Source organism: Ipomoea triloba, chromosome 13 (assembly GCF_003576645.1).
Source record: "Ipomoea triloba cultivar NCNSP0323 chromosome 13, ASM357664v1".
Classification (NCBI taxonomy): Eukaryota; Viridiplantae; Streptophyta; class Magnoliopsida; order Solanales; family Convolvulaceae; genus Ipomoea; species Ipomoea triloba.
In genome coordinates this window covers 23,131,429-23,144,124 of record NC_044928.1, presented here as the reverse complement: position 1 = coordinate 23,144,124, position 12,696 = coordinate 23,131,429, and the positions used below count along the sequence as shown (strand labels likewise).

Sequence of the window (12,696 nt, the reverse complement as noted above, 5' to 3'; positions counted from 1 at the left end):
TGAAAAGTTATTGTTGTAGAAAGTTCACACTAGTGAAAATGCAGTTGCCATGTTGATGAAGATAATGACTATTGAAAAGTTCAATCATTGTTTGCATTTGTTGGGTATTCGTAATTGCTAGATGAACATGGTTACCCCAACCCACATGTGTGCTAGAGACTTTAGACTTATTTCCTAAAGGGCATATTCATGAAGATGTAAATTTGTTGTGTATGTCTCGCATGTTATTGAAAGATGACAGGTTCGAGAGTGTAGTGGAGCGTAGCGACAACACGTGTCTCTGCGGTTTAAACTCAAACTGGGTTCGCTGAGTGAGTCGAAGGTTGTTGAGCATAGCATATACAGTTTTTGGCAATCATACTACTCCTGAATAATCTCAAATATGTCATCTAAAGTTTTGAGTCAAGTATGGAACAAAATGTTTAATTTTTTCCCAGTAGTTCTACCATTCAATAGGTAACACAATTAAGAAGATATCAACTATGGCAAAGGTATTTAGATCTCTAATATTGCTTTCGTGGCTATGAGGTTATGTTTCTCGTAATTAAGTTTTTATTTGGTTCATGTTAGATTATATTTATATCAATTGTCTAAAAAAACAATTTTTATAAAGTTAAAATATAACAATTTATTAATGGGTTGTCCATTCTTCTTTACTGCTAAAAATAAAATTAACAAATACAAAATACTCCTATTTGAAATATGTTACTTTCCCTCTTAAAACTTGCTATCTAATCTTACTATTTATATTTACTAATTGCTCATGAATTAACTTGCCTCATTAAAAAATTTTTAAACCTTAATAATCAAATATACAAAAAAAAAAATCAATTAAATAGTGTCTTTTACATACATATATTATTTTAATTTAGAAAAAGATTGTACCATAACTTGTCACTTAGTCATGTCAAACTGGACGATAATAAAAAGGAAATACTTCAAAACCAAGGAATTATAAGCACTAGAATAATAAATAATAATTCATTATTTACACTGAAACATTCACCATGGAAAGCTTAGAACAACTTAAAACAGGAGTCCAAGTTTAACTTTCCAAGCTTGAGTCTAATCCTACCCTTATAAGCCCTTCACTATATTCACAATATATAAGCATGAATAACACACAAATAATACATGCTATAAACTTTGATATAATAATCAAAGAAAAGAAATTAAGCTTTTGTCCTATAGACTTACAGACCCTTCTCCAGACTCCCACCTAGCAAGCATTTCATGCTTCAATGCTTCATGCTGTCAATGATGACTTCCTATGAGCTCCAAAGAACATGAGTACATGATATCTCTGGACTGAACCTAATAAAAGGTTTCCAGATTTCAATTTTGAAAGGTTTAGCGGTCTAGTAAAACTTTCAATTTTGAAAGGTTTAGCGGTTTAGTAAAACTTACATTTAAAAAGATGCAATACATTCTAGGTGTCAGCTATGCATCCTTAGCACGGGAGAAATAGCTAGTAATATCTGAACCTTTTTTTGTAGTATTTGCTTGTTTTCTGGGCCTAAGCCAGGCTCGCACCTCATCTTGAATTTCCTGTGGCAACTCATTCACAACAGCTGGGTCTATCTCATTTATATTGTAATAATAACTCCTTGCATGCCTCCTCTGATCATTTTGACCAGTTGGATCCATACTGGTACCTGCTTTAGTTGGAGAGGTTCACTTAGTTTGTTCACACCTCTCAAAGGTTTAGATGTGCAAGATGACAAGGAAAAGAACACAAAATAAGCAGGTGACAAAAAGACAAGGGAGTTTTATCCACAGCTAATTTGGAGGTGGAAAGGCTTTTCGTGATTGGTCAGGCTGATTATTACCTGGGGATGACGCTTCACTTTCTTGGCAAGGGCTTCCATGAGTCACCTTTGAAAATGAGTCCTGACTTTGGAAGTATCCTAAGATGGATGTTCCCTGATGCAACATCAGGAAAAATAAGCAAAAAGTCAAAAACATTCATTTTAAACTAATAAAATTTCTTATTTTCAACTCTAAGAGAAAAAGAATATGAATCAATTGCATGCAAATCTCTATGGAGTACATTTTTTAAGGAAATGTAGAATAAGTAATCCTTGTATATGACACAGTAATTATATTCACATAAAGCTATTTAGTTTTAGTAAGGAAAACAATTTTGCCAGTTTCATTTTAAAATTCAGATAACCTTTCATGGCATAAGATGTAATGATTTAAAATCATCTCTTTAACTCTCAAATACTGGCCCACAGGCAGTAACTAAAAGCTAGTGATATTCCATAACTTAAAAGCTAGTGTAAGACATTCACAACGAGAAAAGAAAAGAAGGTAGAGATGAATGCTAACAGGAAGTCTATTACTCATGTCTGATTTTATGTGTCTGGTTCAATAAACAAGACTTAACTTGAGTTATTTACAATTCAATTTTTGTAACATTTAGTTTAGTGATAGTGCATATAATTTATATATTTAAGAATTACATAAAAAATACTATTAAAAAATATATATAATTTATAATATTTTTAGAACATAAAACAAAAACAAAAACCAAAAAAAAAAGAAGAAAAAAAAAAAAGAATTGATTTAGCCAATGAATAGTAAAAAAGATAAGTAAAATGAGACAGTAAAATTGAATGTGCAAACCTTATTTTTGGAAGGCTTTCTTTTCTGTTCTTTTGATAACAAACTGTTTGTTGTTTCTTCTGCAGGGTCAACCATTGGATCAACTTGATTTGGCTCCAATCTTGAACAAGTTTCGGCCCCTAAAGGAGCAGTGTTGATTATAAATCATAATTATTTAGGGCAAGAACAAGAAAATACAACAATATATACAGCAAACATTGCATAGAATTACCTGAAAATGACAATGCTACAGTTTCTTCACTGAATCCATCTTCTTGATGACAGGATGTGGAGAGAAGCCCCTGCTTAAGTTCTAAGTGTCATGAATGTTCTCTAGCGCTAAACAATAGCATTTAAAAAAAAAAAACATACATGCGCGTGTGTGTACATATGTATATGTATATGTGTAATGTGTGTGCAAGCTCACGCATGTCCGTATAAAAGAAACTAAAAACAAGAAAGAAACAGATAATAGGGCGCCAAAAAGTTTGTGTTTGGAGTAATATAGCTTGGCTTTGGCTTTCTAGTTGTTGAGTATATACTTTTAAGTAAATCTTTGTGTACTCAGGTTGCACCAGATTGGTCAATACATACATACACACACACACTCTCTCTCTCTCTCTCTCCAACTCCACGCGCCGGCGTGAGGCAGATTCCGGCGACTTTTCTGGCTGGAAATTACACCAGTAGACTCGCCTTAGTGTGTAGGTTCTACCCATGTATGTTTTGTGGAGTTTTGGGGTTGTATTCTGCACTTAGGTGAGGCGAGCACATTAGGCGTTCGGTCTCGACCGACCGGACGCCTAGGCATCGCCTTGATAACAATGGGTATCATTATGGTCATGGTACATAAAATGTAGAAAGCAATATGCACATAGCTTTGCTTGAGAGTGATTCTCCCCCTGAAGACAGAAGGGATTTGTCATGCACTCATGCATGTCAAGCACCAAGCTCAAAGCATGGAATGCAATACAGAGTAGTCTAAGTTAACTACTAGGACTTATATCAACTGGTTGAAAGTGGTTAACTGGATTGACTTACAAAGTTACTACTACTCTCCAATCACTTATGTGGCATTTTCAACTGCCATGATGTAGGACAAGATGTCGCACTCTCACAAATCATGATAGTCACTTAACATAAATTTTTAAAGGTTAACCAAGATCTTTCAAAGCCTGTTGTGTTCTTTGGCAAAAGCAAGCGTCATAGGGCGATGGAGATCGTCAGAAGTGGAGGGTGGTTTGCCTATTTTGTACGATTGAAAAGGAGGGAAGAACAGGAAAAATAACTTGGAATTTTTGGGAATCTTCCTTCTCCTTAATTTTGACTTAATTCCGCTGTGTATATAGCCAATAAATCCCATGTATATAGATGGTATACATAAACAGTACTCCTAAACTGAAAAGTGAACAAAAGTCCAAAACTATCAAACATTTGTAAAGGAAATTACCAAACCTTAAAACTAGTAAACTACCAAACATCTGTAAAGGAAATAAAACCAAATGCAAAATAATAGTCAATCAAAGATATTCAGAAGTTAGTCCACATCAAACCTTTGTGATTAAATCAGTATGACAATAATTTATATTATATGCATAAAAATGTACTAAGCTGCATTTATCAAATTTGTTGCTATCAAGTTTGAAAAAAAAAAGATCCCCCAAAGAACATGTTGGTCATGTTCACTACTTAGGCATTTAAGGTCCATTTGGAAAGCAGGAAAATGACAACATTTTTCTTTTCAGTGTTTGGCTGCACAACAAAAAAACTGCATGTGTGTTTAGTTCATTTTCCAAAAAATGAGCAGAATTGTATACTTCAACATTTTAATTGTTATATACCAAAAAAAAACATTTTTATTGTTTTGTTAGAATTTAACTTTTATTTTAAATTCCATGCAACATAAGTTTGGACAGTATTTAATCATAATGCCTTTACTCTCAATAATCTATCTTCCCCGTACTGAACCCATTGTCACATTATGAAAACTTGAAACCACAATTACATGTTACAAACAACAGAAAGAAATCAACAAAATAAAAGTCTTAAAGATTACAGTCCACAATAAAGTTTTAGCATCCAACATAACCAACTTTTAACATCCAACATAACCAAATATAAAGGCATACATAAAAATAAGTCTAAAAGATTACATTCCACAATAAAGTCCTTAGCATCCAACATAACCAAATCTAAGATCCAACATAACCAACTACAAAGGCATACATAATTTAATCCAAAGAAGAAATAAATTTCTCAATCCATTTCTTCTTCAAGCTTGCATTCTTCGCCTTGAAAATTCGCGCTTGAACTTTATTTGTCATCATGAATTCAAATACTTTGCATAGGTCATCCTCATGAAAGTCATCACCTATGTTCATCACATCTTGAAACAATTGATTTTCATCAATACTGGTATTCAATGACTTAATTGTCGTGACAATGTTACCGAGTTGTTCAGTCATTTCATCAACCTTCAAAACTGACTTTCGCTTACGACCGGATTTTTGAGACGAAGCAGTTGATGCAGATGTGTTTCCTCTACTTTCTTCATCATTTTGTTCAGGCAAGGTTTCATCATTGTGATCCAGCAACACAAACAATTATGTATGCCATATCCAGCATCACCAAGATAATATTTCACCAAGATAACGAAAGTTATAACAATAAGAGTATTTTTTACCAAAATATTGTATAATATCTCTTATATTTTGTTTGTGAAATATTATCCTAGTGATGATGGATATGGCATACAAAAATGCTTGTATTGCCTCATCACAATGATGAAACCTTGCCTAAACAAAATGATGAAGAAAGTAGGGGAAAAACATCTGCATCAACTGCTTCGTCTCAAAAATCCGGTCGTAAGCGAAAGTCAGTTGACTTGAAGGTGGATGAAATGGCTGAACAACTCAGTAACATTGCCACGACAATTAAGTCATTGAATATCGGTATTGATGAAAATCAATTGTTTCAGAATGTGATGAACATAGGTGATGGCTTTCATGAGGATGGGCTATGTAAAGTATTTGAATTCCTTATGACAAATGAAGTTCAAGCACGGATTTTCAAGGCGAAGAATGCAAGCTTGAAGAGGAAATGGACTTGAGAAATTTATTTCTTCTTTGGATTAAATTATATATGTCTTTGTAGTTGGTAATGTTGGATCTAAGATTTGGTTATGTTGGATGCTAAAACTTTATTGTGGACTGTAATATTTAAGACTTGATTTTTATGTATGCCTCTGTAGTTGGTTATGTTGAATGCTAAGACTTAGTTATGTTGGATGCTAACACTTTATTATGGACTATAATCTTTAAGACTTTGATTTTGTTGATTTCTTTTTATTGTTTCTAACATGTAATTGTGGTTTTAAGTTTTCATATTATGATAATGATTTTAGTACTGGGAAGATAGATTATTGAGAGCAAAAAGCATTATGATTGAATACAGCCCAAACTTATGTTTAGGAGTGTTAGCAAAGAGAGTTTTCGGTAAACTACTCGTGTTCGTGTTTGGTAAGCGTTCATTTATATTCGTTTATTAAGGTAAACGAACATAAATTAACAAATTTTAGAACTCGGTTCATAAACGAACAGAGTCAGAACAGTTGTAGGCTCGTTTGCTAAGAGCTCGTGAGCAAGCTTGTTTGTGTTCGTTTAATAATGTTCATAAACAAGCAGCTAAGCATGTGTGTGTGTGTGTGTGTGTATTATATATATTTGTGTTTTTTGTTTGGTAATTCTTTATGAACATAGATTATTTCTTGTTCACGAACAAATTGTGATCATAAACATGAGCCTGTGTTTGGTTATTAAGCGTTCATGAACGCGAACGAATAAGTTCGTCAACGTGTTCGCAAACCTTGAAGAACATGCTCGTGAATGTGTTTGCAAACGTTAACGGACACTAATGAACGCTTAACAAACGAACACGAACAGGATTTTTGAAAACCTTAACAAACGAACACGAACACGAACACTCCAATAACAAACAGACACAAACAACCTCCGTTCGTTCATGTTCGATTTGTTAACAACCCTACTTATGTTGCATGGAATTTAAAATAAAAGTTGGTTATATTCTAAACAAAACAATAACAATGTTTTTTTTTGTATATAACAATTAAAATGTTGGAAGTATACAATTATGATCATTTTCCTACTCATTTTCTGGAAAATGAACCAAACACACAGACAATTTTTTGTTGTATAGCCAAACCCTGGAAAGGAAAATATTTTCTGGAAAATGACTAATTTTCCAAAAGTCATTTTCCTGCTTTCCAAACTGACCCTTAATTCAAATGTGTAAAACCGTATAGGGCAAATCCAGATGATATACAGTATAGACAATTGCATTTTTTTTTTTTAAAAAAAAAAAGGCAAAATAGTTTGTTGGTGCTCTGTTTCAGTCTATATACACCTATATCTGTATGCCAATGTGCATCAAAGCATCTTCTCTTTTCCTTTTAAAATTTAAAGCCCTTTGTTAATGAAGATATTTTTGTCATAGTTGATACCACTTATTTTGTGGAGAATTAACTAAATAAATAGAACAGTGTCAAACCTGGACTGTACATGGTTCTCCATCTTCTTCCTGTATTTCCAAAGTTGGAATTGCATATTCAGACCCTTTACTTTCATGAATGCAATCAACCTTGGGCTCTGAGGAGTGCAGTGTTGAATGGTTTCCACTTCCTAGATAACTATTCCTTTCATTAATTGTGAGAGAGAGGTTCAATAGCACTAAGAAAATGTGCAAAGAAAGCAAACATAGGAAGAAAAGAGGTAGCTAGGTGTGGAAGCAGAGAGAACCTAAGGGTGGCAATGGCATTGCATCTTGGATAGATCTTTGACTTAATTGCTTAACTGAAGAGCATGTTTGGTCTTGGTTCTGAAAATAATTCATGATTGAACGTGTTCCCTGCCAAAAGCATTTAACGAAGAAAAACTTTTTAAAAGACCGAAATTTTATGGCAGACATACATATAAAGGTACAGAAGGTAAAGTTTTGAGTTTAATTGACCAGATGTACTAATAATATATCGGGGGATTTTGAGTCATCAAATAATTTCATTAGACATTTTTATTCTACTAGGTGGAAATGTCATTTCTACATAACATAGACAACAGATTGGCAAATCAGGCATCACTATTAAGGTAGCATAGATTATTAAGTTCTACTAGTTCCATAGATGATTTAAATCAGTTTATAGTCTCATTTCATACTGCCAAAGAATGAAAAAAGCAATTCACTTCAGTGGCCTAACACTACATATCAGCATTTTAAGTGAGCAACCTTTGACAATTATTATAGAATGAAAAAGGCCACTGTGAAGATACAAGGAGGGTTGAACTCACTGAGGGTATAGAAACTATTTTACTTGCTGATATCGAAAGACCTGTCACTCCCCAACCATCTTGTTGCTTTGTTGGTGTCTTAACATTGTAATAACCAAGAAATTCACGGAGTCCTGCTTGAAAAAGGATCAAGGCATCTTCTTGGATCTTGGCAGTCCCATATCTTAACGGACATGATTTAGAAGGAAATTTCTTGAATGAATCTGTGTCATTTGTCTAGAAAATAGCAAATATAACAGACTATATTATCATGTAATCACATAAATAATAATACAACAGACTTAAATAAATTAAATGACAAATAGTATAGTACTCAAGGAAATATTTGAACAAGTAACCTTGTATGCACTAGCATGTAGAGTCAGTGTTTTTGCAATGCGCTTATTCTGTTCCAAGTCAGACTGAAGGCGTTCATTAAGTTCATCACAAAGCTCCCTAAGCCATTTCTCAACCTATAAATAAATAAAAGTGTCAAAGACTCAAAGTGACCAAAATAATTTAAAAGTGGGCCAATAACTTCAACTCCCATCGTCCCACACTGATTGTCCTATTTACTATTTTCTTGGTTAATTTGACTAAACTTCTACATAGGTTTTCATACTCTTAAGTCTAAGCTTGAAGCTAAAAATTGAATATCAATAAACTACACAATAAATACAACCTACCTTGATAATCACAACATAAAATTTAAAATATCATGCCATTAAAAGTTGGTTAAAATTAGATTGTGTTGAGTGTTGACCCTAGTGAAGCAAAACTAGACCATCGTTTAGGGACAGAAGTAAATGAAATTATGACAAAAGTAACCAAATCTTTATGTAAAATAAGTATGACCATAAGATAGCATTCCAAGCATAACTGCATAAGACCTCCCTTGATGTTGGTTTAGAAGCACAAATAATAAAGAATAGTAACAAGAATAAATTAAGATAACTAAAAGGATAGTATTTGAGAGAACATGTCTTTACAGAAGCAATTGTTCTAAGAGCTCGGGGTCCAGGAAATGTCTTTCCAGAGCCATGACTCTTGGGGAGAAGGCGGCCCTGAACTTCTTCTCCATTCATCCCTCTGGCAGTATTCCATAACCAGGTACTGCAAGGAATACAGGGGGGAAAAGAAGGTAAAAGTGAGGACAATTCTGCAACTGACAACATGGTTGCAAGTAAAACAAACTCTAAATTGTATTTCCATCATTGAATTTTACAATTCATGCAGTAATTATCCCTGAGGTTTTCTCCTGTAGCAAAGTACCCCAGAATGTTTCATCAGTGAAATTGCCCAAGTCATTGGCTAGAGCAAAACCTTCGGCTCAAGACACACATGCATACAAAAATCTAGAATACATATTATGCAGTATAAGAAATCTTTTTTTTTAATGTTTTCCCTTCTCTTTTGGCTGGTTTTTGGGAAACAAGTAGAAGAACCTCAATTAGACACATTATGCTCATTATCTGAAAGATTAGCAATATTTTTCAAGACAATGAGCACAATAATTGGGAAAAACTTGGAACCATTTGCTTAAGATGTCATCATCTCTGTAAAATAAAACATTTAATCTAAAAGCAATAGATTATGACCCAGTATTTATCCCAAAAAGTTCCTGTAACTTCTCCTCTGAAAACTGCAATAGGTCTCCAACAGTGTTCACACCCAGGTCAATCTGCAATGAAGTTCCAAGCTTTCCCCCAAGTTGTTTCCTGCAATACATTTCAACTCAAAGCATGACAAACCCACACAAATTAGGAGAAAATATAAGCAATAGTGCCATGCAAATATAAACAAGTCAGGCAGTCAGCAATAAAGTACCACTCAAAAAGAGCCCTACTATTAAAATCTAAAGATCAATATAAAGGGAAAAATCATAACCACAAGAACAACATAATTCAGATAGAACTGAAATTCAGAAGAAAAAACAAAAGTCAAATAGCATGCTGAACAAAACTTGAAGGATTCTTGAGCAAGTCAAATCAAGGAAATCCTTACATCTTCTTTATAGGCAATGGTTCAAGAAATTTCATGACAAATGATGAGGGCACCACAGTTTGCTGTGCAGGTTTGTTCATCCCACTTGTTAGTTTGGCCAACATCTGCAAGTAGCACCGTATTTAGGATGATAAAACTCTAGACATCATGAAAAATAAAAATAAAATACATACAATAAACTTCTAAATTTTTGCATGTTTCTTGTGGATGGAATACTATTTCCACCTTATTATGAGCAATGCCTGCTGAACATGTGAATTCAGTCTCATTTAATACTTGCAGCCTTAGTTCTGCAACAATAAGGGCCCCACAGGCTAACAACTTATCACGGTAATCTGCATCATTTCTACAAAGCCACTTCTTGACGCTCTCATTTTCATCCTGCAATAGAAACCAATATCAGGAATGATATAACGATCAATAATGGAACACTAGCATGGATTTATAATAATAAAAATAAAAAAATAAAAAAATAAAAAAAAAACTTTCGAACACCGTTTCACCAAAGTTGCTTTTACCAATGAAGGAATTTGAGTTCTTACTTCCTGAGTACTGACATTGCAAGTTACCATCTTTCAGCAGGTACATGTGAGCATGTCTTTGAAATGATGTTTTATTTAAACAAAGGTGTTTTCATTTAGTACATGGAATTGAAGCTTCAGAAAAAGAAAATTGAACTGCTAGATAATAGTTATTACCACTATCACTACCCACCTTATCAATCCCTAAAACATGTGATTTAGCCGCTTCTTCATTGATTGTTTCCAATTTCTCGGGTGGGGTCTCTTTCAACATTTTCTCTGCAGCTTCAGTGAGGTCCAGATAGACTTCATCAATTGAAGCACGTTCACATATACCTTTCCGTGCAAGAATGGATACCACCTGTGAGAATGCCATAAACACACATTCACAACATACTACAAGCTTAAAAACAGAGAGATGCTTGAAAGTTTTCTTAACCTCTGAGCCTGCATTTCGGTATGTATTCAGGTCAGCTTTACCACGAGCAACTGGGACTTGAACAAGCTGAATTTCAGGACAGACTTGCTTGGCCTCATCCCCACGCATGGAGCTACAAAATGACAAACCAGATTCACTGATAAACACTTGCCATCAATCAAGTTTTTAAGAAAACTTTCTCATAAAATTAGAAAGCTAATCCATTACCGCTTAACACCAAATTTACGGGCCTCATAACTGACCGCTATCAGGGCCCCACCTTGCCAAGAGTTGTATTGCACTACAGCAGTCGGCTGACCTCTTAGACTTGGTTGTTTACGTTGCTCCACTATACATGAAAACAACCAGTTAGATACTGCGGCATTATGATCATGATCAGAATGCATGACCCAAAAAAAAAAAAACACACACACACACACACAATCCTCATGCTTATACAGGCATTCATTAACATCAATACACACACAAACATATATATTTGTGTGTGTGTCCTTCTTTTGATTCAAATTAACCCTAATTTGACTGGAGATACTGGAAAAAAAAATTAAAAATGAAGACTACACATTCGAAAGAAGAGAAAACAACAGACTATGTAATTAACTATGTTTAAGATAAATGTACTGTAATCATGCCTTTAATGTGAGCATATAGCATTCATATTAAAGCTGGAAATGTGGCAAACTACTGAATTGAGAAAGAAGAATAAGGAAAAACCTTGAACATAGAAGCAGTCCATGTCGACGTGGGCGATGACTCGAGAGTCCGATGATTCAGGTCGCGCTACTGGCATCTCTTTCTCTCCCAACTGTCCGCTTCACAGTCTCTCTCCCGCTCCCTCTCTTCCGAAACAGTGTCAGCCTGGGGCACCAAAATTTGGCTCCACGTTTTTAATTACGATAAAATAATACTCCGTATTCAAAAGTGCATAATCCAAAGAAACCAAACCCTTGGGGACATTCACGGAAAAATGGAAGATGTACCAATAGTATTTTTTTTTTACAATATAGTATCGGTTCGTAGTTACTTTCTCAACTTATTGAAACACAAAAGTTAATATCATCTTCACTAAAACTTGAATCTTTGATCTCCCATTTGAGAGGTGTCACTAAATCACAAGGTCATTGACATGTACCAATAGTATTTATTTCAATCATTTGCACTTTTCCAAAAGTTGTATACTTTTATTTTTATTGAAAGTTACCTCATTCGAGTTATTTTATTTTATAGAAAATCATAATTTTCTATCTTTAAATTATAAGGTAATTGTAAAATTTGTTCATAATTGTTTGTCTTGCTCACTTTTCGCCCCTAAATTATTATTAGTGTTGCACTTTTTGTTCTTTTATTTATTTCTCATGCTCACCTTTCGTCCCTAAGCTAACTTCTCGTCTCTAATGTTTTGTTAGTAAAGAGACAAAAAAGTGCAACGTCAATTGTAGCTTAGGGACAAAAAGTTAGAAAGACCAACAATTAATAACGAACTCTACAATTACTCTCTAACTTATGGAAGAAAAGCGTAATTTTTCTTTGACTTTATATATTGATTGATTAGATATTTCAATTAATGAGTTCTAATTGAAATTATTTATAATTTAATTTTTCATAATATTAAATTTAGTGTTATTAATAAAATTTATATATTTAGAAATTATATTAAAATACTATTACACACAAAAATTAAAAATAATAATAGAAAATAAATAAATAAGAGTTCATTTGACTAATTTATAGTAAACATGATATGTAAAATTAGATAAAAAGCGTAAAAACCATAATTGAATTATTA

At 33.6% G+C, this 12,696-nt stretch overlaps 1 protein-coding gene across 4 annotated transcripts; it reads right to left on the bottom strand.

The window, feature by feature from the left end:
- Window positions 1-937: 937 nt before the first annotated feature.
- On the bottom strand, window positions 938-11,805 carry LOC116002630 (DNA polymerase eta). Of its 4 annotated transcripts, XM_031242799.1 has the most exons (17): window positions 11,625-11,803; window positions 11,118-11,238; window positions 10,911-11,022; window positions 10,665-10,832; window positions 10,176-10,331; window positions 9,951-10,054; window positions 9,545-9,664; window positions 8,936-9,059; window positions 8,306-8,419; window positions 7,968-8,183; window positions 7,422-7,530; window positions 7,174-7,304; window positions 2,840-2,909; window positions 2,629-2,747; window positions 1,830-1,923; window positions 1,408-1,658; window positions 938-1,314 (listed from the first exon to the last, which is right to left on the bottom strand). In XM_031242799.1, the coding sequence occupies exons 1-16, from the start codon at window positions 11,698-11,700 to the stop codon at window positions 1,441-1,443; spliced, it is 2,052 nt and encodes a 683-aa protein (XP_031098659.1). In that variant the 5' UTR covers window positions 11,701-11,803; the 3' UTR covers window positions 938-1,314; window positions 1,408-1,440. The 4 variants fall into 4 exon arrangements, with proteins under 4 accessions (XP_031098659.1, XP_031098657.1, XP_031098658.1 ...); XM_031242797.1 differs by having other exon boundaries at window positions 10,665-11,022; window positions 11,625-11,805; XM_031242798.1 differs by having other exon boundaries at window positions 1,408-1,655; window positions 10,665-11,022; window positions 11,625-11,804.
- Window positions 11,806-12,696: the final 891 nt, after the last annotated feature.

Bases quoted from the DNA above. Each gene is read 5' to 3' on its own strand.
- LOC116002630 (XM_031242797.1), bottom strand. From the start codon at position 11,700: ATGCCAGTAGCGCGACCTGAATCATCGGACTCTCGAGTCATCGCCCAC. The intron at 8,420-8,935 runs GTAAAGACATGT...ATTTATTTATAG, and splicing joins CTCTTAGAACAATTGCTTCT to GTTGAGAAATGGCTTAGGGA. The intron at 8,184-8,305 runs GTTACTTGTTCA...GCTATTTTCTAG, and splicing joins TACATGCTAGTGCATACAAG to ACAAATGACACAGATTCATT.